Source organism: Carettochelys insculpta, chromosome 9 (genome assembly GCF_033958435.1).
Source record: "Carettochelys insculpta isolate YL-2023 chromosome 9, ASM3395843v1, whole genome shotgun sequence".
NCBI lineage: Eukaryota > Metazoa > Chordata > Testudines > Carettochelyidae > Carettochelys > Carettochelys insculpta.
In genome coordinates this window covers 9,798,544-9,823,844 of record NC_134145.1, presented here as the reverse complement: position 1 = coordinate 9,823,844, position 25,301 = coordinate 9,798,544, and the positions used below count along the sequence as shown (strand labels likewise).

Here is a 25,301-nt window from a genome sequence, read left to right as displayed (position 1 = left end):
CCCAGTCTGCTTTTGTAACCATGGGATAATGTGGGGTATCATATGAATGTGAGAGAGTGACTGGCGTAGAACTAGACTTTATGGAAACTCAGAATAAAAAAAAGTCTGAAACAAGTGTATACTGAGTGCTCCATTTGAGGGGAATTTTGTAAAGAGTAAGGCACTTCAGTATGTGCTAAACGTTAAGTGTCTGAGTGTCACTGAGATCAATGGAACTACTTAGAGGCTTAGGGTTAAGCTCATGCTTAAATTCTTCCCTGAATTTTGGCCATAATGTGCATGTCACCTTTAAATAATAAAAAGAATTTCTGAACTCATTTTCTGTACAGCTTAACATATGTAGCATACAGTAGTCTTCAGATGTATATATTTCTACAGGCAAGCATGATGGAAGAAAGACATTATGTCAGAACACAGTTTTATGAGTGCCAGAATGTTTTTCAGAATTTATTTTTAATATTGTAGTAATTTAAAATATTGTTAATTGAATTAATATAAAGAAATTTTAAGCCTTTGGAGTTCCACTGTGAAATAGTTATGCAAGTCTGGCTAAACAAAATAAATCTCACTAGAACAGTGGAGTAGAGACACCTGTGGTGGTGACATTTCTAACAGGGCCTTTGATCTTTATTGTATACAACTCTTGATTTCTAATTCTAAATATATTTTATGTTACAAGGTGCTTTAGTCCTCTATTTAATAATTTATTCACCAGTTGAAGCATTTCTTCTGGCCAGAGTTGTGTTCTCTAATAAAGCTTCTATTCTATTTGGTAAACAACGTATTTACAAACCACAAATAACAAAGTAGAAGCTGCAGAAGGGTTATGGCGTGATAATTAAGTACAATGGCGATCCATATGAACAGAAAATGCCAAGGAGCTAAAACAAAGCAACAACAGCTTTGTTTGTTGACAGATGTAGGAGCCATATTGTTAGTTAATTGGGTAATGGTGTAAACATTTGCAAACTCCGCTGTCCCTCAGTGAATTAAACAGCACACTGAAAGCAAGGGTGAAAAGCGCTCAGGCTTCTTACTGCAGGTACTCAATGCTGCTTTTAACTGAATTCCAACATATACAGAAATTGACAAAAGTACATTGCTCATTGTTATTAAGGTAAGTGAAGTATGTAAAACCCAGGAGTTTTGATTAGGATGTGTATCATTAATTACACTCAAGTGAATAACAGGTTTCCATCTGGTTACAGTCTGGAGAATAGTATTCATTAACCCAGCGTTGCTTTTCAAATCAGTTTTTGCCTAATACAGACAACTCTCTCCCTCCCCCTTCCCTCCACTTACCTTTTCTTGCCTTTGCAATAAAGGGGTTGTGGGATTTGAAAAGAGAGGATTTAATTAGATACAGGCTTAAACTGAACATAGAAGTAAAATTGCTTCTCTCAGGTGCACTATACCTCTTGTGAGGAGAATTCATAAAGGTCCCTATATACTTCCCTGTCAGTACCTAAATATAATGGACTGTAGCAGAAGAATACTAAAGCATTAAAAATGCAACAAGGTACTTAATTAGTATACTTCTGTAATCACAAACTTAAACATACTACTTTGGCTGTTTTTTACCTAACAGATTTGCTTTCTAAGATAACAGCCTTTCAATAATTTAAGCAGCAGCTGTGCAGGAATGCATAATTGGAGTGTAGATAGTAGGAGTCTAAAATGAATGTTATTAGCCTTGGTGTCTGTACATACCATTTGTCATCTCTACTATTCACAGATAACTCACTGTGGTATCTCAAATGTAAGACAATGTAACTCATTTTGGGGAATTTAAAGTATATATCTGTAGTATTCTTAGTTACACTAAATTCATCAGAGTGAATGAGTGATATTAAATGTGCTTAGAGAAGTGGTAAGTGCATTTTTTAAAATGTAATCATAGTGAATTATCTGCAATTGTGCAGTAAAACAGTGGCAATAATGTTATTTGGAACACATGCTGTAAAATTAGAGATGCATCAAAGTCGGTTGGTACAATAGTTTACTTCTCCAAAGTGCTCAGGCACCTTAGCTAGATGCCTAGGTGTGACAATCCCACTATGTCTCTATCTGCATCTTTATGTTTCTAAATGCCATTAAAATTCTGGCCCTTTATGCTTTGCAGAACCAGGGCTCAAATGAATAAAATATAAACCCAGCCCTACATTCTTGCACACTTAAATCGCCCCTTGAACTAAGTGGGCATTTAGGATGCACGTGAGCTTGTAGTCGATTTGTGTCTCTAACCTTTACCTTCCAGTAATCCTTTCAGAATGGCATCCACTGTGACAAAACAGATATCTTCATCCTGAAGATGATAAGGGAAAGTAAACAACTCTTCCCTGAGCAAATGTGTGGCATCTGTTTAAAATAAAGGAATCCTTTCTTTTACCATTGTAATTCATGCACAGAATTCCCATTAGCACTAATAGGAATTACCTTTGTGAATCCCCAGGCAGAAATCAAAACTACTTCCCAGTGACCTTTACTCCGTACTCCTGGAGATACACAGTTTGCAGGAAATCTACTTATACACATCTTCACAGATTTTTTTTTTTTATCTTTCCAGGTGACTCAGCTGGATCCAAATAAATCATTACTGGAGGTAAAACTGTATCCTCAAGAAACCCTTTTCCTAGAGGCAAAAGAATAGGTCACACCAGACTGCAGGACTCATGTAATCCTTTGATAAGACGGAGACGGAGTGTTGGGAGAGAGGCTTCTAACAAAACCACCTTGTACTATCATCCAATCAATGCAGTGTCACAACTCTGCCTCTTGCAAGAATCTTGGAAAAAAAATAATAAACCTAGCTACTTAAAGTTTCATATCCATGAGTATATGTTTCCAACCTCGTTTAAATAAGCAGAGGACAATATTCTGTTATGAACACTGAACATTATGACTCTGTTGCTCACTTCTCATCTGGCTTTTGTTGAAATTTAATGCACTGTTAAAATGTCAGTGATTGTCAAGTAGAATTTTTATTCCTCCAATGCCCCTTTTTCACCAAGAAATCTTGGACATTTCTGCCTGTACTTTTGACACTAGAATGCTGTATATTTGATATCTCGCTGAGCCAGCGCCCTCATATATATGCATTTTACGCTGTGTGAATTTCTACTTTGCCACCTAATTTAAAGAGGCAGAAAAAAAATTAAACGGGACATTCTCAGCCATGGAAATTTAACAGTATTATAGTAGAAAGCATATAATTTTTGTTGGTACTTTGACTTCTTTGATAAGATGTAAGGTTTTGTTTGAAGAATATAGTTTGACATATATGCAAGATATTTATTTACTGGTTCTGTTTTGGGTCTTGGTTCTAATTCAGTTTAGGAAGTATTTTCCATTACATTGCAGTGTGTGAAACTGCTTACTGCATGATGTGAATATTTAAATAATGTTAGAAATGGGCTAGTACCAGAAACCTGGTATCTTGCCAACACTTCAGGAATCAGCTGATATTGAATATCAGCTGTTAAAAATCTTTCAAATACCATATACAGAAGTTCTCTATTCCTCATTTTGGAAGAAATGGCAGTTCCCACTTTTGCATTTTTCCTTCTTTCTGGCACTTCTTTGTGTCCTATTACTCTGCTTTTTTTAAAGCACCTTGTTTGTTTCACCAAATGATGAATATCTAAAGAGATGGTGTAATAAGAAATCTGCCTTATTACTGCACACTTTTTTGACATTTTAACAAGGGGTTACTGATCCCACCTCAGATTAGCAAATCCTAGTTGTATTGTCTGAAATGATGCACCAACTATCTGGTATCTGATATGTACAAAATTTGATACCTTGATTACCTAAACCATAGAATGAGCATACTGAAGGTTTCAGACCTTAATATACACTTGATGCCTAAACCTGCATCAAAACAGTTTTGACATGATTTTTGTTTTATCCCTGGGCTTACTGTACAGTGCACAGAAGCACTACAGAAACATCAGCTGCTAAACAAACTTCTTTTGTAACTAAAAAGAAGCTTGGAATGTTATTTTTCATGTTTTGTTTATATAGCTCATGTTCTTTACTATAGCAAATGGAATTCCAATTTGAACATTTTGTACTAATCAGAATCTAACTGTACACATCTTTGGGCTTTTTTCTTCTTTTGGAGGAATGGAGATATAAAATTAATGTATGACTATTATTAAGGTGTTAGTAAAGCTATTGTTACCTACCAAAAATGCAGACTTCAGAGTGGGTAAAGCCTAACTGTATCTTTAGGATAATTCTGTAATTAATGCACACAGCACATACTTTTAGAAGTGATGTATTCATGACAAGCTAAAGGTGTGGGTGTGTAAGCAAATCTTAATCATCTGCAAGTCCACAACACAAAATGGTAGCCAAAGGAAAGGGAAAAGTAAATGTAATGGAGAGCTAAATGCAGACACTTCATTTTAAAGAAAAACAGAACGAAAGCAGACACTACATCTATTAAATTTAAATCTAACACAGGTTGCAAACTGGGTGATATTGTTTGCACAATCACAGTAACTTACACAGCAAGTATTTCTAAGTGATGCTTTAACTCCCTCCCTCCCCATTAGCTCGTCATTGTTAAATTGGCTATTAAAGAAAGGAGTTGCTGAAATATGGCTGCACATAGCAGAGCGACTTTTCAGTTAACTTTTTATATTTAATCTGTTCTGTTTAACTTTTATTTGATTTCATCATGCTATTTTCTCGCTCAACTTTATTTCTGTATTTTGACAATATATTCTTTGATACTAATTTCATAAAGTTATTAAATGTGGCTTGAATATTTGTTGAACCTGTTGAAGTCAGTGCTCCTGTTTTTTCCCTTAACATTTGTTTTAACAGTTTCTTCTCATTTTATTCATACCACAGAATTCATTGCCATCCTTGAAATGTGGTGGTGATAATTAAACTGTTCTAAAGGATGGTATTCGAGCCCTCTTCTAGTATGCAAAGCATCCTCCTGCAAGAATGCAAACAAATTTATCTTTCACTTTCAAGAAAATGTTTATGATTTTGGTTCTATGAGAAGGTGGCCTCATTTTGAGAAGCAGCCTCTTGGGTTGCAGACCACTGTTCAGATTAGGCCCTCTATGCAAATTAATCCAGTGCAAAAACATGCATGATTTTCTGCTGTCCTAAACTAATTCACATCATATTCTCTGCTGGTGCAGTTAATCCACCAATCATTATTCAGGCTAATTTGTTATGCAGTAGTACCTACAACGGTTAGGTTACTACAGAGCATATCTCTGATTCTGCTTTTATAGCAACAGCTCCCTCATATTAATGAGTTATCATTAATGATATCTTAATGATTTTTTGTTACTTAATGGTATGCTGTAATAAAGTGCTGGCTTTAACTAATAGCCCTATTAAACATTATGGTGATCATAGAGCTCTCTCTACAGCTTTTGAGGAAATTTCCTGTTTTGGGCATTGCTGTTCTAATCACCTTAGAAATTATGCAAAAAACACATGTTTCATCTGCATTTTGTTCATCAGCACTCTTAATTTTAGTGAGAGGTTTTTCTTTTAAACTATTTTTAATGCAGCAGAACAGGACTTTGGCTTTCATAAGCTATACCTTTTCAGTGACATTAGAAACATAAATTTGTAGTTACAGTCATGTTTCTACTAAAATGTACCTGAACAGTGTTTAAAACGTGATGATTTCACTGTTCCTATATGTGTGGGAGAGAAATCGTTGCCAAGTCTATATACCTGTGAGATAAATTTTGCAGAGATTACACAGCTTTGGAGAACTACAAAGGGAATTCTTAGTTCTGTGAATTGTTCTTACTTCGTGGTTTTGACCAGTGTCAGCAATTAGCGGGAAACTCTTGCATTACTCCACAAGCCTCTCACAAAATGTGTATTCTTAGCTTGTCTCCATGATGGTTATGTGTATAGTACACTTCAATAAATTTAGCTTTAATTCATCAATTGTTCCCTAGGCCTGGATGGAGGCATTCTGTAAACATGCATTGCAAACATTAAAGTATTGTAATCTTAATTGCAAACTCTTAATGAGTAAAAAACATTCCTGGCTCATTGATAACATCATTCTCTAAACAATTTCAAGTCTAATTAATCAATTGATCAACCCACTATTTTCTTAATTGAGTCTAGTCCCTTAATTTCTATCTAACTTTCTTGGTTCTCGATCAGTGGCACAACTTTGACCTCCAGTCCTGGACAATCACTGGCATTTGAGCTTTCAAACTTACCTCCTTGATTAGTGACACAGTGGAGGACCCCCATTATCTGTGATTCTATCTTCTGTCCCCCCAACCTCCCACACCACATAGCCATAGCATGTACCAAAAAGTATCCTTGAACAGAGGTTCTCAAACTTCACTATACTGCACTCCCCCTCCAATGGCAAAAATTACTGTGTGACACCAGGAGAGGGGACCGAAGCCTGAGCCTAGCTGCTCTGCGTAGGATGGGTGTTCAAAGCCCAAACCCAAGCCCCCATGTTCTATGCAGGGGGGCCAAAAGGGGCCAAAGTCAAAGCCATCAGCCTTGGTCCTGGGTGTTGGGGCTTGAGCATTGGCACCAGGAAATGTATAATCAGCCCTGGTGTATCATCAGCTGCCATTAAGACAGCATGCAACTCACTTTGGGGTCCTGACCCCAGCTTGACAACTACTGCCCTTGAGAGAACTGTGGTCCGAGTTTGTTACAACGCTGGACCCAAACATTCAGAAGGAAGATGTCCTTTGCACTCCCATTTGTCCTCATTCTTCCTACACCGCCTACTCATTTAAATAAGAAAGAATTGTGTTATAGTAGCTTCAATTTTGAATATGTCTGAGCACGAGTTATTGAGACTGTACAACTCTGGTGAAGTATTCGGTGGTATACATTATCTCACGTGCCAAACTACATACTTTTAAGCCTGGCTACAAATTTCCATAACTGGGTGTTTGAGGGTTTATATTTGGCATTGCTCCCACAGCATACTTTAGCAGTAAAAGTTTTTTTAAATGTTTTGGGGCATTTTTATTTTTTCTCCTTGATTAATTAGTAAGTTAATTACAAACATCTTAGCTTGGCAATGCTGTTCTGCTTTCTTTCTTTGTATTTTCTGACATACTTTTCCCATGTGTCCTGATCTATTTCCAGTTTCAGACTGGATGCTTACCTCGTTTGTGGAGCATGAATAAGTTATTTCATTATTTATCATTATTTCATTAGATAAGTATTATACATATACACTAGTCTCTATCCATTCAGAAATGGAAGATACAATAATCCATTCATTCCATCTGCTTTGCCCTTTGGACAACCATAACCATTGTTTTACAGTCTGGGATAAAAGAGTTTCCATCTCCTAAAAATACCCTGGCTTTTCAAGATGAATTACAACTACGTTTTGTCACTAGCTGTTTGTTGAAACCAAAAAGCAACAGGTAGCCAAAATAACTATGATAGTTAACTAAACAGGCCCATATTCGCTGGTCTGACTGAACTGCCCTCAGGGTAGAACCGCTGAAGGGCTGGCGTAAATGCCACCTTAATGGCTTCCTGATCCCAGAGGCTGTTGTGGCCTCCCTGTATTTTAGAAGTCATGGGGCTCCTCTCAACATCTGCACATAGCCCAAATAAATCATGGTGGAACCAGATGATGGCTTCTCTCTCCTGCCATGCCCCTTAGGCTGGGAAAGGGAATAGTGTTAGAACTGCTACAATACAGACCCTGTGCTATCCAATGATATAGCCTACTTAGAGGGATTTGTTGGGAGTACAGTACCACTGGATGTATGGCCATTTTGCACTCCTGGATTGGTATAAAGGGGCAATCAAACCTGTAAATAGAGAGCAGATAATGGCACGTAGCACAAAAACAGCACAGAGGAATCTGGAAGAAGTTGTCCTAGAAGAACAGTCATTACAAGGGTATTGTTAACATTTTTAGATTGACTAATTTGAAATATGTACAGTTTTGGATGCCTCTCCCCTTGAAAGGGTCTGTTCTAACATTATTTAAAATTATTTTTAACATTACAAAAGGATTTCTTTGCTCTCTTGTTTACAAGCACCTTTTCAGCAAGCAAGAAACTTAGTGTAAAGGGCAATAGCGGAATTGATTGTTCATAATTTACGGCCAAATGCCCACAAAGCAATCATACTGGTGAAAAATAGCAAACTTACACCTATTCGCTATCTTCTTTGTTAAAGCAGTCTCAGATGAAGATTTTGTACCCTGTACATTCTTTCAATGCAATGTTATCTGTAATAGCTCAAGCATGGCAGACAATTCTGTTAACTAGGCTGTCCACCAAAGGTGAGGGCTGATATTCTCTCTAGTCTTTCCCATCCATGTGCAGAATAAATTTTTATGTGCACAGAGGCATGTGTGAATGTGCCCCACTAGTAAAAACAGAAGCCTAGTTGTGCGTGCTCTGCTAATCAGCTTGGTGACATTTGAACCTTTAACCACTTCACCCCAAATGGTCTCTTGGAATACATTAACTATTTAAGCCAGTGGTTCTCAAAATGTGGGTCAGGGCAGAACCCCAAAGTGGATTGTGATGACCTTTGGAAGGGGTCACCAGGGCTGGCTTACACTTCCTGGGGCTTAGAGCTGAAAGCATGGGCAGAAAAGCTCAGGTTACAGCCCCGCTTCTGAGAGCTGAAGCCCTTGTGCTGGGGCTCATTCTTTGACCCCTCACCTGGGGTAGTGGAGCTTAGGCATACATCCTTATTCTTGGGGTCATGAAGTAATTCTTGTCAGAGTGGTTGTGATGCAATGAAGTTTGAGCGCCCCTGATTTTAATGTGTATTTAGTGTTGATACCTTTCCAAGACCTGAAGAAGGGCTCTGTTTAATTAAATGCTTCTCTCTACCATCAATAGAAGTTGGTCCAATACAAGCTATTACCTCATCCAGCTTGTTGCTCAAAATACAAATAAGGCAATTTTGCAAATAATTTTTCTGATTTTCACATTTTTCCATGACATGTTTTAATCATTACTCCCATGAGTGATTTCATACCTTCAGGCCCTGAGGGTGGCTGCAACAGAATTTATATGATATGCTGTATGACTAAGGTAAACTGAAATAGCCTCTAATTTAGAATCAAATGTTATTTTCAGAGTTTGAAAGGCAGTTAGATAAGTTGACAGAGGTATATGTAGACTGGTAAAAATGAAGATCCCATTGCCCTGTTTTTTGTTATCTTCACTATAGTTAATGAATCAGAAGTTATACATTTTTATTTCACCTCCTCTCCTTATGCCTTTGGATTCTCTTGTCAGAATGTAATCAGCAGACAATGTGAAAGAGATCACTGAATAAGAACCATACACAAAGCATGGAATAAACGTGTCTGAGAAAAACATAGTAAGAAAACCCACATTCAGTGGGCTGTACTGGGTTAAACCAAAGAAATCACCCAATGTTCCTTAGGTAAAATATAGATTAACGAGTGTGTTTTCTTTTGCAAGGTTAAACTAAGCCTATTCTATCTCAGACGGAAAACAAAACAAGGGCAAACTGATATCACAAAGGGTTACGAGAATTTCCAAATCCAACTAGAAGTAAGGGCTTCATTCCTTGACCTCTGACAGCAGCAGCAGCCATGGCCATTGGCAAGTGCCTCCAGCAAACACTTTGTTATTGCTGAGCAGCATGAAACAAAACCCACAGGAATCTTTTTGATATAAAATTTCCTAAAGATGTCTGGAACAGTAAGAACCTCATCTTGCTGGGTGTGACTGGTTGTACCAACCCTGCACCGGCCCTGAGCATGGAGACCAGGCTTATTGGGTGGAGAAGGCCCTGCCCCCCACAGCCCTCCTGCGTATGCTCTAGCTGCAGCCCCAGTATAAAGGCCAGAGAAGCCCATGACTGGGGCCTGGCCATAAACGGGGAAGGAGCTCCTGCCCTAACTCAGCCACTGCAGCCCTGAGGAACAGCAGCTGGAGTATGAGCAGCACTCTGTACATATGGAAAGGGTAAGAAATAGCTTGGGGCAAGGAGCTTGAAGGCAGCCTGATAAGCTCGGCATGTTTTGGAGGGATTCTCTGCCATCAACAGGGCCCTGGCTGGGGCCTGGTGGAGAGGGAGGGCCCAGGCTCCCCCATACCCTCTCCTGTGTCACCTAAGGAAGGAGGGAGCATAAACTGCCATATGGACTAGACTGCTGGTCCTGAATGGGAGAGACTAGGCTGCTAGGCCTGAGCCTAAAGGATTAGGCCACTTGGCCTGACTGAGCAACTAGGCTGTGCAGCCTGAGTGACTGGGCTGCTGGGCCTGAACTTAAGCCCCTGGCTCCTTTGACAGTGGCATAGGCTATGTATGGCTGCAAGCAGGGCAGGACTGCTATAGGCCGCACCCCTCAGGGGAGGCATGGGGCAGGAGGCCCTGTCACACTGAGGAACAAGCATGGTACTGCCTTTCCTTGACAAAAATGAAAGAGGAACAAAACTTTTCTAGAATCTGCTGAAATGAAGCTGCTACAGACAGTGTCCATTTTAAAAGTGATCTGTACAGGAGAAGACACTGTGTTCTCTCAGACCCACTTCTTCAGACCATAGCCATACCAGAACAGACTCGATATTTAAGTCACGGAGAACAAAAATAGTAATCAAGGTTGACATCAGAAAAAAAAAATCGAGGTGAGCAAATCAGAGTGTAGAGGGGCAAGGGGTGGGGAGTCAAGAATTAGATTAAGCCAAGTATGCAAATGAGCCCCTATAATGACCCAGAAAATTTACGCCCCGGTTCAAACCATGTGTTGATGTATGGTATTTGAATATAAAAGAGAGTTCAGCAGCCTCTCTTTCAAGAGTGTTGTGAAAATTCCTCTTCAGTAAGACGCAGACTATTAAGTCATTAACAGAATGGCCCATTCAATTAAAATGTTGGCTCTCCGGTTTGTGGATCAGGAGTGTTTTTATGTCTGTTTTGTGCCCATTAACTCTTTGTCAAAGAGCGTTAGAAGTCTGTCCAATATACAAAGCATCTGGGCATTGTTGGCACATGATGGCATATGTGATATTAGTTGAGGAACATGAGAATGTGCCCAGGATTCTGTGAATAACCTGTTTAGGTCCAGTGATGGTATCTCCAGAATAGATTTGTGGACAAAGCTGGCAGCAGGCTTTGTTGCAAGGAAAAATTCCAGAACTGGTGTTCCTGCGGTATAGACTGTGGCTGTTGGTGAGAATCCTCATAAGGTTGGGAGGTTGTCTGTAGGAGAAAACAGGTCTGTCACCTAGGACCTTCTGGAGTGTGGCATCCTGATTAAGGATAGGTTGTAGGTCTTTAATAATTCATTGCAGTGGTTTGAGTTGGAGGCTGTAGGTAATGACCAGGGGTGTTCTGTTCTTGGCTTTTTTGGGCCTATCTTGGAGTAGGTCGTCTCTGGGTATTCGTCTGGCCCTGTGAATTTGTTTTTTGATTTCTCCTGGTGGGTAATTCAGGTTTATGAATATTTGGTAAAGATTTTTGGTAAAGTTTTCTGTCTCTGTCAGTAGGATCAGAGCAAATGCGATTGTACCTACGGGCTTGACTATAAACAATGGATCTAGTTATGTGTGCAAGATGGAAGCTAGAAGCGTGTCGGTAAGTATAGCGATCAGTGTCCAGGAAAGCTCTCTCTCATGGAGTAATCGAAGCATAAGTTGATGGTGGGTTGCAGATTGTTAAAGTCTCTGTGGAGTTCTTCTAGAGTCTCTATACCATGGGTCCAAATCATAAAGATGTCATCAATGTATCTGAAACAGAAGAGGGGTAATAGCGGATGAGAGCTGAGGAATTGTTGTTCCAGGTCAGCCATAAATATATTGTGGGGCCATGAGGGTGCCCATAGCAGTTCCACTAATCTGGAGGTATAAATTGTCCCCAAATCAGAAATAATTGTGGCTGAGAACAAAGTTACAGAGGTCAGACACCAGATTGGCTGTGGTGACATCAGGGATGGTATTCCTGATTGCTTGTAATCCGTCTTCATGTGGAATATTAGTGTTCAGAGCCTCTACATCCATGATGGCAAGGATGGCGTTGTCAGGAACTTTTCTGATGTTTTATATTTCCTCAGGAAGTCAGTGGTATATCGGAGATAGCTGGGACTGTTGGTGGCATAGGGTTTGAGGAGGAAGTCCACATAACTGAGTAGTCTGGTGGTAAGGGTGCCAATACCCGAAATGATAGGTGGTCCAGGGTTCCCAGGTTTCTGGATTTTGGGAAGTAAATAGAATAACCCAGGATGGGGCTCAGATGGTGTGTCTGAGTGAATAAGGTCCCGAGTAGCAGCAGGGAATTCCTTAAGTAGTTGTAATTTCTTTCGGAATTCCAAAGTGGGATCAGGGGAGAGAGGTCTGTAAAATGTGGTGGTGGAGAGTTGTCTGGCTGCCTCCTGTTCATAGTCTGACTTATTCATGATGACAACACCCCTTTTGTCAGCTGGTGTGATTATGTCTGAGTTATTTTTGAGACTCTGGACAGCATAGCATTCAGCATAGTTGAGATTGTGTCTCATTTGGCATTGTTCGAGTATAATGTCAGTTGGAGCATGGTTGCAGAAGCATTGTACGTAGAAATCCAGACTTTCACTACGACCGTGAGGGGGAGTCCACATAGAGTAATTCTTCTTTTGGTGTTGGTGGGGGGGAGGGGGTCCACAGAGTCAGACTGTTGTTCATAGCTGCGTTGGAAGAATTCCTTTAGACGGAGGTGGTGAAAGAAGACTTCAAGGTCACCACAGAATTGTATTAAGTTCGTGGAGGAAGTAGGGCAGAAGGAAAGACCCCGGGGATAAGAGAAACTCTTCTGCTGGGCTGAGTTGGTAGCTGGAAAGGCTAACAATATTGTTAGTTGAGCTGTTGTTATTGTAGTTGTAGTATCCTGAGGTTTGAAGTCATTTAGAAAAATTTTTCTCTTTTCTTTTTTGTAGGAAGTGGAAGTGTGTTTTATAAAATTTTTGTCTTTCTTTCTTGCTGTTGCAGTGCTTATGGCCTCTTTCACCTGAGGTTCCCGCTGTGCCCTTCTCACATATGTTTTCAGCTGTACATAGAGACAATAAAATACTTTACATAGGGGGAAGCTGAAGCAGGCTGCCAGACTTGTCCACATCTAAAGATCAAGGACTTAGCTGAACTAGGAAAAGAAACCAGGAATCCTCATGCCCATTTCTCTGCACTTATTACTAGACAACTTTCTTCTCTATTTAAACTATTTATTATCATGGTTGTCGACATATCAACTGCTAATTATGGGTAGTGTTGTCCACACACGTTCCACTTTTATAAGTCTATGTAAGCAGTAGATAGTATATGCCCTTTGCGACCATATAACTTCTATTTAAAAACTTAAACCGTTCCCTTCTGCTGTCCTGCCACTGTCCATTTTAGCAAACGCCTTTCACGCCGTTCCCCATCTGCCAGCAGTCATACCACCCCATGCCCGTTTTTGGCCTCAGTTACAAATACCACAGCTCTCTGCATCATGGACAGACATGCTCACTTTGATTACTGTGGGGGGGGGAAGCGGGGTGTGTGTGTGTGTCAGTGATGTTCTTCTTCAGAACTAAGCCAAGACTTTCTCCTTCTCTCTTCTTACTGAGAGGGCCTAACCCTTTACCTGCAATGGGAATCTTGCCATTGACTCAACCACATGGTTATGAGGCAAGGGTGGTACTTGATGCCAGCCTACAGCCTGAGCTACAGGCCAAGTCTTGCCCTCTAATGACTGGCAGAAGGGCCTGGGCAAGAGGGCACCTCACAAGGGTCTACACTGAAGCACGGCTGCTGGAGGAGGGGGTGGAGGCCCTGAGGAGGCTGAAGGAAAGCCGGCTCCCACACACGCTTAAGGCCTGGAGGGAGGGGGCGGTGCCTGGCCGCGGCCTCCCAGCAGCCCTCGCAGCAACGCGCTTGTCAGTGGGGCCGGCCCTGGCGGCCGCAGGAGCCCGGCTCCTCCGCACCCCGAGGCGGCTGCAGAGCTCTGACAGAGTCTGGTCCCTCGCAGCCCGGCCCAGGCGGGGCAGCCACGGCCCGGGCGCCGAGGCGGAAGTGCCCCTAGGCCGCACCGGCCTGCAGCATGTGGCGGGAGTGCGGGGCGCCGCGGGACACGGCGCCGGGGGGTGCAGCGCGCCTGGCGCTTTTCCTCCCCTCCATTGCGAGCACACGGCGCCCCGATTCCTGCCGCCAATACCCGCCCCCAGCGACAGCGGCCGGGCCGCGCTCGCTCCTGGAAACTGAGGCGGCCTCTCGCCTCCCGCTCATCCCGGTACCCGTCTCTGGCGCGGGGCCTGACCTAAACCGGCCGCCTCCGCGCCGAGCTCTTCTGCCTCTCGCCCCCTGGGAGCGGCGGGCTGCTCGGAGGCCGGGCCGGAATACACGGGCCTCAGTTGCAGGATGGGATGCGGCGCCTGACACCGTGATGAAACGCGCCGCCCTCGTGGCTGCCCCGGAGCTGGGGCATCAGGTGGGCGGCCCAAAGGCCGCGGCCGGAAGAGGCAGACCAGACAGCCCCGCCGTGACTGCCCTGGGGGGCCCCCGGCCCGCACACCGCGCGGGATCCGGCTCAGCCCAACCTCTCGCGCAGGCTGTGGTGCGCACCTCCCGGGTTCGGCGCCTTACGAGTGGTGCCCTTGGCTGCTGTTCCGTCATTAGCTTCTTCGGAGAAGGCTGGATTTGCATAAGGGGGCCAATTAAATGGGCGTGCTAATTGCAGGAGAATGCACGAGTTAATTTTCCCCAAAGAGGGTGGCTGTTTTTTTAATGACGCTATTAAATCAGCCCTTCCCCACCCTGCCGCCCTTCAGACCCTCGCGGTGCCTCTTGCACGGTACAAGTGGGATCCGCGCGCCACATTCCTGGAGTGCCGTTCAGCTCCCGAGCGGCTGCTACTCCAGGAAGGGGAAACTCTCCTTCCGCAAACCCGCGTGGCGCTGTCCTGAGAATGACTACAACGGAACGGGCGTAGCTTCGTGTATTGACGCCCCCCAGCCCCGGAGCGGGCAGATGATGTTATCCACGGGCGTGATACGGGAATTACCCCCAAAATCCGCCCACCGTAGCAGTTCCACCGGCCTCTCCCCTTTGGCCCCTCCAGGCCCTGGAGACCTGGAAAACGGGAGGCATTCCCGGTTTTTAATTACACCCTTTCCCGCTGCTCCCCTCATTGCTTCCGCCCCCTTCGCAGCGAGGCGCACTTCGAAGTGGTTGTGACATTTCGGTGGCAGCTCATTGTGCGGACCACTTAAAGTTTAAAAAACAAGCGCCATAGAAGTGGAGGGGCTCAAAGCAGCCCCCTTTGTAGGGCGAGACACTGAGTTTTGGTTCCGGACAATGGTGTTTCTCAAATTCCTTCCAAAATCCTGCACCCCATCTGTGATCTCAATGCAACCGCTTTTCTCTCGGCCTCCAATTCATGCGGCAAAGGCGAAGCAGATGCAATGGGACGGGGATTGAATGTTAATGATCGGGTTTTACCTGGAACAAAACAGCCAGGCCTTTGTGCCGGGGGTTTGAAGTTAGGCAGGGCTCGCAGAAGGGGAAAAGAGAATTAAGACGCTGGCGGGTTGTTCGGAGCCCTTTGAATGAACCTCTCCCGCGGCCCCCGAGCAAGTGAGGCGCTTCCTCGGGTCTCCCCAGGGCCGCAGGCCGGGTGCCTCCACCTGGGCGCGTCTCTGGCCGAGGCCAGCGCGCCCGCAGCCGCCGCACACGTGTTCTTGGCAAGGGGGCGGCTCGCGGAGCTGAAGGCGGGACGCGCAAAGCCGAGTGAGCGCGAAGGGGCCGCGCACGCTGCCGCCCTGCAGGGCTGCCCCCGCTAGGCATCGGCTCGGGTCCCCCCCCCCTGGGTTGCTAGATCGCAGCTCGCCAGAGGGTGCCGCGCACCCGGCGCCCGCAGCCCGCCCCCAGCCCCGCGCAGGAGCCCCCGGCGCCGGGAAGCAGCGCCAGGGGGGATTGGCGGGCGCTTTAGTCCAGGCCCCAGGGGCTGGGGACAAAAGAGAAGCGGGAGCGGGGCGACGGGGTCCAAGGCGCCTCCCGGCCCAGCGAGGGCTGCAGGAATGCGTGGGCCGGCTCGGCGGGGGGCGCTTTGCTTTGGGCGGAGGCCGCCAGGGGCCTGGGCCCTGCAGTGGCTGAGGGGGCCCGGGAGGGTGGAGCGCCTCCTCGCAGCCGGTGGGAGGCAGGGCCGTGGGGGCGCTGGCCCAGTCCGCCAAGGAGCAGGCACTGCGCCTCGGGGCGCCGCGCACCCCTTGCGCGGGGAGTTCCCCGGGCGGGGGTGGAGTTGCCAGTCCCACGCTGGGCCGGGGTCCCCTCCGTGCTCTGCGCTCGGCCCGGGAGAGCGGCCCCGGCGCGCCGGGTGTCCCCTCGAGCAACCCCGGCCCGCGCTTAGGTCACCATGAAAGGCCCCGGCCAGCACCCCCCGGTACCCGGCGCTGGGCTGGCGGCCGAGAAAGCGCAGCGCATCCGGGGCGGCTGTCGCGGGCGGTTAGTTTAAGGGCTTTGTGCCCGGCCGGGGGCGCTTCCGCTTGTCCGGGCGGGATTCAGCCCAGGCCCCTTCGGGTGCACCGGAGGCTGACACCGTAGGGAGCGAGCGCTCCGGGGAGAGTCGGGGCGCGCACGGAGCCCGGCTTCTTTTCACTCCTGCAACTCCTGCGCCGCAGGCCGGGGGCTGAGCTGCTTGACCCCCCGCCAGGCGAACAGTCGGGGCGCCCCGGGAAGGCAAGCCGGGCTCCAGCCGTGCCAGGCCGCTTCCAGTGCCCACCGGGGCGCCGAGGGGGCAGAGCCGAGGGGGTCGAGTCGGCCCGCTGTGTGCGCGGAGGACGGTGCAAAACCTCAGTCCCCGGGAGTGTTGCATAACGGGGTGCTCAACAGGCAGAGGGCTGCATGGGCCTTGCTCCCCGGCTGCTTTTAATTAGAGCGCGCTAGTTAATTAGCCAAGCTGAACCATGCAATTAAACGAGCTCAGTTTAGCGCCGATTTGACGGGAGCCGGGGCCGCGTCTCCGGTTCCTGCTGCCGCCCAGCGAAGGCAGAGCTGCGGCGAAGTTTGAGTCTCTGGGGAAACGAGCAGGTGGGGGGAAAGCGGGTGGCAGGGGGAAGCCCCTTCCTGCCTTTCACTCCCACCCGCCCCGGGGGGAGCCGCTGAACCGAGCCGTGAAGGATGCGGTGCAGCGCCGCGCCCGAGAGGCCCCGCTTGGCTAGGGCCGAGCTCGGGGGCTGAGTTCAGGTATCGAGCGTAACGCCCGGGACTGCAGTTAATGCATCAGCTCCCGGGAGTCAAGGGCCACGAACTGTTACCGAAGGCTACAAGCCGCCGGGCCCGGAGCCCTTCGAGCTTTCTCCCCGCAGCCGCGGCAGAGCCGCGCGCAGTCACCCCCTTACGAATGGTTCCCAAATTCCCAGGCCCCCCACTAAGGGAATCTCTCTCTCTCCCTCCCCTGAGCAGACGCGGGGGGGGAGGGGAGCGCGGCCCCGTTTTGTGGGGGAGGGGCAGTGTTCACTCTTGCAATATTGGTTTGGGGATAATTACTTTTAATGTCAAAAAGATTTAGTTTAATATCATCTCTATTAGGCTGCTGGGCGGGTAATTAAAAGGGAAGATGACAGCAGCGGGGAAACAGATGGCATTTGCTTACTTTGATTCAGTAGGTAAATAATGAAAAAGTCAGCGGCAACCCCCCTGGAAGAACTGAAACCTTCCCGAGCACTGGCAGGAGCCGGCACTTGCTGGCTGTCCGCGGCTCCGCGCCCGATGAAAACACACTAATCGAGAGCTGTATTCGCCCGGCGCTCGCCCGCCCATGGAAGGGCTCTGGTTGACGAAGATCTGGTGCCCGGGTTCGGGACTCGCCGGCGGGAGCGTGGGTCGCAGGGGGCGGTGATAAGGGGGCAGGATGGCCTTTTGCGCGCCCCATCGGCTGGGGAAGGGGCGGGCCCCCGTGCTGGGGCTGTTGAAAGCTGGCTCAGGGGTTCGCACAACCAAGCCCGCTGGGGGCGAGCGAATCCCGCCTCCCACATTCGGAGAACTTGGCCGACTAATGGGAGGGGGCGGCTCATTTAAGGGCCACCCCCCGCTGCAGGTCTCCGCTGGGGCTTTGGAGGAGGTCAAGGGCCTTTCTAGGGTCTCACGGGCAAACCGGCCCGAACTCACGAAACAGAGCCGAGCCCCGGCCCGCGCTGGGAGATAGGTACCAGCAGCAGGGCCGGGGCCCGATCCTTCCTGGCCTGCTAGGGGAAGCTGAGTCCCGGGCCAGAGGCGGGCTGACGGGGGGAGGAAACTGCCCCAAAGTCTCGGGAGACAGGCGAGGAAAAGTGCCCGGGCGCTTCCCACCGACCAGCCTGCGCCTCGGGGCCGCCGAGAGGCCGCTGCATCCCGCTAGACTGCAGACTGCGCGGCTCCAGGCCCGTGCGCCCCTGAAACGCCCGGGGAGCAGCCAGGGAGCCCCAGACCGGGCAGCACGGGCGGCTCGTGTGAGTGCGCGCGGGGGGCAAGTGAAAATGGCCTGAGGCCAAATCTCCCCCGCCTGCCCCCATCCCACTAGTGACAAGCCCCTTCCCTGCGCCTGGGCCGGGGCTGCCTTGCCAAAGGGGACACGCCCGTGCCCGGCAGTCCTGGCACAAAAGGAACCCGAGCGCCCGGTAAAACCACGTCCCGAGTCCTCCTGGCGGCTGGGCGGGGGCGGCGAGGGCAGCAGTGGGGGCTGGCGGGTGTGTTTTCCTAGGGCTCCCCCGCCATCCAGCGCACCCGCCCGCACCCCGCGAGACACAAGGGGGGGGCGGTTTTATTGCTCTCGGTCAAGTACGAAAGAGACACGGTGAAAAATAAGCAGCCCGTTCCCCCCGCCCCCCGGGTTTGCTACGGGCCGGGTGCAGCGACGCCTCCATCCCGGGCCCGGGGCTCACGGCCAGAGCGCAGTTATAGCGGACGCGCGGGGCTGCAGGAATGCGCTGCGCTGCGCTCCTGCCCCTCGGGCGCGCCTGGCACAAAACCTGTGAAACGGCCCCGGGCGGGGAGGCCGCGGAGCTCGCAGGGCAGCGCCCGCCGAAGCGCGGCGGAAATCAACGAGCCCTCTTCACCGCGCCGCTCCAGAGGCCGGCCGAGGCGCCCGGCCTGGCAATTCGTTCCCGCTCAGCCCGCTGCCACCCGGCTGCAAACGCCCCCGCGAACCCCAACTCGGCAGCGGGGGGAAGAGCCCGGGCCCGGCTGGGCGCCCCTTGCGGGGCTGCGCTGGAACGCGGCGTTAGCCCAGAGCGCGGGTCCGCGCCAGGCTGAGCGCCCGAACCAGCGCTTCATATTCACGTGTGCGCCCCGTTTCCACGTGTCTCGGGGCACAGCGATGTGCCCGCGTTCGCAGTGCGGGGGCGTGTGGCAAAGGAGAAGTAAAACACCAGCGCTCTGGCGCAGGAGCGTTTAACAATTGGTATTGTTTCCAACCACGTGCCGCTCCCGAGCGCTTCTTTACACCCTCTTTTTTTCCCCGATAAATAGCAACTATGGAGCTGTTGGATCCACACTGCAGCTCGTCCAGCGGCTCAGCGGCCGGAAGGGTGACGGGAACTGGACAGGGTTTAAATCGGGGCAGAAATGATCTAGAAATGTCCCAGTCCCCATGTCTGTACGAGGTACTAGTGTGGCGACATAGTAGCGTTCTGTCGCTATAGCCACACTAGCCAATGGAACTTTATACAGCGACCTCTAAGTCGCCAGATACGCGCCAAACATTGAGAACGCTCTGCCCGTTCTTGCACTCGCGCCAGAGGGCTGCCGGGTCGCTCAGCCCCTGTGCCAGCCCGGCGGAGGCCCAGCGGCCGCTTTGCGGGCACTGTCAGCTCCAGAATAGTTTAATGGTAGAGGAGGTCATTGGAACAGCCGCAGGGCCGAGCGCGTGGAGCGCTCTGATCGAACTCTCAGCCTCGAGGGAAGTGCGAGGGGGACGCGCGCCCCGGCGGTGCGCAGCTAGCACAGACCTCCTCGGGGGGCTATTTGCCGATAAAATACCCCACCAAACAAGTCATGAAATCGCTTCGGGAGGGAGAAGGGAACCAGGCTCCGCGCAACAAGCCTCGGCCGCAGCCCACAGGCGCGTTTCCCTTCCCGGCTGAGCCAATTAAAGGGATTTCCAGCGGAAGGCCGAGCTCTGGGAATTCTCCGCGGAGAGGAAATGCGCGGCGGCCGGCACAATGCAAGCGGCTCTTTTGACTCCTCGGCGGCGTTAAGGGAAGGTGTCATGACGCCTAGCGCAGAGGAGCGGGTGGCAGCGGCAGCAGCCCGCAGGGGAAGGTGGCGCTTGGTTTCTAAAGTCGGACGAGTAAAGCAAAGCCCCGGGCTCAAGCGAGGTGTCTGCCAGAGGCGACGCCTGGCCATTGTAGCTTGCAAGACAGGTCTAGGTCACACAGCAGCCCGGTGCCAGAGAACACAACCCCGGGCTGTGCCGCTCGCTGCTAGGGCGCAGTTAAGCGCTCGCCCACGATCACCCTTATGACACTGGACGGTTCGCGTTGCAGTGCCCTGAAAGGAAGGTGGGGAAGGGAACAATTAAAGCGAAGGAAACGATCTGAGTTCTTCCCCTGCTCCGCTGGGACCCGGCCGGTTTTCGGCCAAGCGCTTCAGCGCGCTCTTACTCCGGCGCTTCAGTTTGCGTCCGGAGCCTGGGAAACGCCCGGAGCGCCCCTGCCCTTCCGGAGCCGGGAGGTGAGACCTTCCCAAGGGCTGCAGCTCCTTCTCGAGCCTCTGGCCAGCCACGAGCGCTCGGACCGGCCCCGACCAGCGTTATGGAGGGGCTACCAAAGGCACAAAGTAGGAACCAAACCAGATCGAAGGAGGGTCCCCCCCGCGGAGCGCCCGGCACTGGGACTTCGGCGCCAAGAGCCCTTCCAGGGAAGGGGACTGGCGTTACCTTCACAAGCTGCCCTCCCAGCCCCCAAGCCTGCCACCTGCTCGCGGGGCACCGGGAACCAGGGCGGCTAACGTTCAAACCAGCCCTGGCAGCCAGGCCCGCTCCAAAGCCCCGTTGACCAGGGGCGCCTCTGCCCCGCTCCGATCGTCCCGTGGGAAGGCGAAGAGGCCGGGGTTGAATTTGTTAGGAAACCAGCAGCGCTAGAGCCAGGAGAGCGCCGAGGGCCCAGAGGGCGTGGGGAGCTCCCGATTCGTTCCTCCCGCTCTCTGGGTGAAACACGAATCGAAAATCCTACTCACCTTTCCAGCGGCGCCTCGCTGCAGCTGGGCCGGTACCGCGCACCTGCGGCCGCACAGCGAGGGGAAGAAAAGTTGGGTTCTACCGCGCCGCGGACTCGCCGCGGGGCCAGGCGGAGCCTTAAAGCGAATTGTCACTTTCCCTGATCCCCCCCCCGACCGCTCGGCCGCCCGCCCTTTGACAAGCGACCCACTGGGCCCTCTGAAGTGCAAACCGCACACACCAGCGGCCGGGCAACCCCCGCTTTGAGTGGAGTGAAGAACTACCAGGCAGCGAGACGTGGGACAAATTTCAGACACACAGATAGACACACACAGAGACACTCACACAGGTACAGACACAGAGATATAGTCTCACACACACACACAGACACTCACACACACACACACACACACACTTCAATGGAAACTATGTGCCATGATTTTTTTTTTCATTGCAACTCCCTGGCAGGACCCTCCTAGTTTCCTTAAAGGCCGGTTCGTTTGAGAGCAGCTCCGGGCGGACACTGTAGACAAGCCGGTGGCCAATCAAAAGGGCTCGTTCCTCCCCTGGCCAATAGCAGGCGCCACATTGTTGTCAAATGTTGTCTAATGGCAACGTAAGGCGCAACAATAGAGCAAGTGCTGGCGGGCGGCGCGGCGCAGCTCCCTGTCTCCTGGCCACGCTCGCCCCGGCAGCGGCGCACCTGCGGACTTGAGCTGCGCGCCGGGGCTCGGCGCTGGGAGCCGTGGCGGCCGGCCGGGGCTATGCGGAAGGGGACAGGGCCGGGCGCGGGCGCGGGCGCGGCGGGCCGGGGCGAGTTCGGCGTGGCGCCTCCCTAAGCGCTGGGGCCGGCGCGTTGTTGCCCGCGGCGGGTTTGCCTCGCGCGGCTCCGCCGGGTGAGTTGCGCGGCTGTCCCGCGGCCTTCGTCTCTTGGGTCGGGCGTGTGGCGCGGCGCGGCGCTCGGGATGCGCTTGCCGGCCTGACTCCGGCCCCGGGAGGGGTCTGTGGCTGCCGGCCGGGGCCATTGGACGGACACTAAGGCGAGCGGAGCAGATGGGCTGCGGGGCCGGGGCCCGGGGGCTTTAACTCCCCCTGCGCACCCAGCAGCCGGGCTGGGCGCTCGCTTCAGGCAGGCGGGCGGGCCGGGACCGGGGGGCCCCCGCTGCTACTGGCGAGCCGGGCTCTCCCCTGCCGGCGGGCCGGGCGCCGAGCACGTGTAGCGCCCTCCGCCGGGCTGTACCGAGGCGCTCCTAGGCCGCTGCTCGGGGCCGGGCGGCTTGTGTCTGGGCCGGGGAGCGCGGCCCGCGCGCGGGGATGGAGCTGCGCTCGGAAATGCCCAGCGTCCCCGCGGCGCCCCCTCCCGTGCCCCCCAGCTCGGTGGCCGCCGCCGCGGCCGCCGCCGCCGCCGCCAGCCTGCCGGTGAGCGTGGCCGGCAGCCTCCTGCGGGCCCCGCCGCTGCTGCTGCGCGCGGCCGAGAAGTACCCGCGCACGCCCAAGTGCGCCCGCTGCCGGAACCACGGCGTGGTGTCGGCGCTGAAGGGCCACAAGCGCTACTGCCGCTGGAAGGACTGCATGTGCGCCAAGTGCACGCTCATCGCCGAGCGCCAGCGCGTCATGGCCGCCCAGGTGGCGCTGCGCCGCCAGCAGGCGCAGGAGGAGAACGAGGCCCGCGAGCTGCAGCTGCTCTACGGCACCGCCGAGGGGCTGGCCCTGGCCGCGGCCAACGGCATCATCCCGCCCCGGCCGGCCTACGAGGTCTTCGGCTCCGTCTGCGGCGGGGCCAGCGGCGAGGGAGGCGCTGGGGGCTCGGGTAAGGGAGCGACCCCTCCAGGGCGTCTGAGCTGGGGCTCTGTCCGTCCGTCCCTCCCCGCATTCCCCCCTTCTGGCCTATCCCTCATCCGCCCCCCACAGGCTAATCCACCCATCCCCGTCGCTTCCATCCGCTCCAATGTCCCTCCATAACACCATCCGCCCCAGCTCTCCTCTACGCACCCTCCCTGGCCGCACACACCGACCCATCCATCCCTCACCTGTCCCCTCTGGTCAGTCCCGCACCCCCCTTCCCTCCCTCCTCAGACACATCCAGCCAGCCCTCCCTAGGCCCATCACCTGCCGCCCGGGGCCCCATCCGCCTCCACGGGCACGTCGCAGCCACCCCTCCCGCCTGGCCCGGGCCCGGTCTGCGCTGCAGGGACGGGGCTGAAACCCCCCAGTGGGTGCCTGGTTTCAAGCTCGGGGGGGGGGGGGCAGGCCCCGAGGCGCCTCTTTGCGGGAGGGAAGGAAAGACGCCGGGGAGGGCTGAGTGCAAGCCCGGGCCCAGGCCGCCGCCCCGCAGGGCGGGAGCTGGGTCTCCACTTCCCCCCGCCGCCGCCGCACGTGTTCCGGCCGCCTCTCCGCAGGGCCCCGGAGCGCTGCGCTCACGGGGCTCCCCCCTTTCTCCCCTTGCAGACGCCAAGCTGCAGAAGTTCGAGCTGTTCCCCAAGACGCTGCTGCCCGGCCGGGCCGTGACCCCGCAGCAGGCCGGCGGGAAGCCCCTGTCTCCGGACGGCGAGTCGGTGCCGGGCACCTCCTCCCCAGAAGCTCGGCCCGGCTCGGGCTCGGAGAACGGCGACGGCGAGTCCTTCCTGAGCTCGCCCGTCTCCAAGGGGCCGAAGGAGGGGGAGGAGAGCCCGGGCTCCATCAGCCCGCTAGGCTCCGACTCGGGCTCGGAGGCGGAGAAGGACGAGCAGGACCCGTCGCCCTCGGCCGGCGGCCGCCAGCGGACTCCCCTGGACATCCTGACGCGGGTCTTCCCGGCGCACCGGCGCAGCGTGCTGGAGCTGGTGCTGCAGGGCTGCGGCGGCGACGTGGTGCAGGCCATCGAGCAGGTCCTCAACAACCGCGGCCCGGACAAGGCGCCCGACGAGAGCTGGGCCCGGGACGCAGCCCTGCAGCCCAGCCCGGCCGCCGCCGCCGCCGCCCACCACCGGCCCCTGATCGCCGGCGCCATGAGCCCGGCCATCGGCACGCTGGGCAGCCGCTCCGCCTTCTCGCCCCTGCAGCCCAACGCCAGCCACTTCGGGGCCGAGGCCGGGGCCTACCCGCTGGGCCCCCACCTGGGCCTCAGCCCGCTGCGCCTGGCCTACTCGGCGCACAGCCGGGGACTGGCCTTCATGGCCCCCTACTCCACCGCCGGCCTCATGCCCACGCTGGGCTTCCGCCCGCCCATGGACTACGCGTTCAGCGACCTCATGCGGGAGCGCTCCGCCGCGCACAAGGAGCAGGTCTACTCCGGCGGCCTCTACGGGCCCATGGTCAACAACACCCCCGAGAAGCAATAGAGGGAGCCCCCTGCTGGGGAGGCGCCGGCGGCCCAGGCCACGCCGGGGAGAGGGACCGCGGCTGGGCGCAGGCCCCGGCGCGGGGCAGAGCCGGATAACAATAGGTGTATTCCGAAACAAAGGGGATCAAGGTGCACTTTCATTGTTGAGATGTTTGTCCCTCTCTTTGTTGCGTACGGCCATAAGCATGGGGGTGCGGGGTGCGTGTGTGTGGGGGCACAGCGGCGCATCTATCCTAGCAACTGTACAATGTTATACAATGGAAATTAAGTTATTAATGTAACGCGTAGGTGAACTTGGCTATTAAAGCTCCAGGCTCCGGCTCTCCTGTAACCCCTCCCAGGTCTAGAGAGTAAATATATTGTACAATGGAAAAGCCCCCCCCCGCCCCCCGTCCGACAAGCGGTATAATCTGTACATAACACCGGCGCTAGGTATATTTGTAACTGTCCGTAGCAGCCCCGGCTCAGGGCTCAAGGAGCCTCTGCAGTTGTGATCCGCAAGAAGAAAGCTTTCTGGTTCCCACGTGTAGCGAGCCCTCCTGCTGTTTCTAACTCTCACTTCCTGTGTTTCCAGTCCCTAGAACTACTAGAAATAAATGTTATTTTCTATTAAACTCGGTCTTACAAGCGGCCCGTGGTCTTGTCTGAGAGGGGGCGGGCAGAGCCAGCTACCAGGTAGCGTTTAGGGCAGGTTCAGGCCACCAAGTCGGGCGCTTTGAGAAGACGTTGATTAGATTTTTAGGTCGTATCCGAAGTAGAGAAAAGTGACGAAAATCTACAAATCATAAAGAAACAAACAAACAAACAAACAAAAAATACCCCGAAGGCGGCACGAGTTTTATTTGGCCGCCAA

At 52.3% G+C, this 25,301-nt stretch overlaps 2 protein-coding genes across 2 annotated transcripts in view; both read left to right on the top strand.

Moving 5' to 3' along the window:
• FAF1 (Fas associated factor 1) overlaps positions 1-5,962 on the top strand; it is a 283,789-nt gene extending 277,827 nt beyond the window's left edge. The window contains exon 19 of the mRNA XM_075002704.1: positions 2,567-5,962. Within this exon, the coding sequence (XP_074858805.1) occupies positions 2,567-2,650 (84 nt within the window). The 3' untranslated portion in view covers positions 2,651-5,962. The remainder of the gene's footprint in view (positions 1-2,566) is intronic.
• A 16,478-nt stretch (positions 5,963-22,440) lies between these two features.
• DMRTA2 (DMRT like family A2) lies at positions 22,441-24,446 on the top strand. The gene is made up of 2 exons (XM_075003054.1): positions 22,441-22,966; positions 23,575-24,446. The coding sequence occupies exons 1-2, from the start codon at positions 22,441-22,443 to the stop codon at positions 24,444-24,446; spliced, it is 1,398 nt and encodes a 465-aa protein (XP_074859155.1).
• The last annotated feature ends 855 nt before the right edge of the window (positions 24,447-25,301 follow it).

Excerpts from the sequence above, each read along its gene's own strand:
- DMRTA2 (XM_075003054.1), top strand. The coding sequence starts at position 22,441 with ATGGAGCTGCGCTCGGAAATGCCCAGCGTCCCCGCGGCGCCCCCTCCC. Across the intron at positions 22,967-23,574 it reads GACCCCTCCAGGGCGTCTGA|ACGCCAAGCTGCAGAAGTTC; the intron begins GCTGGGGCTCTG and ends CTCCCCTTGCAG.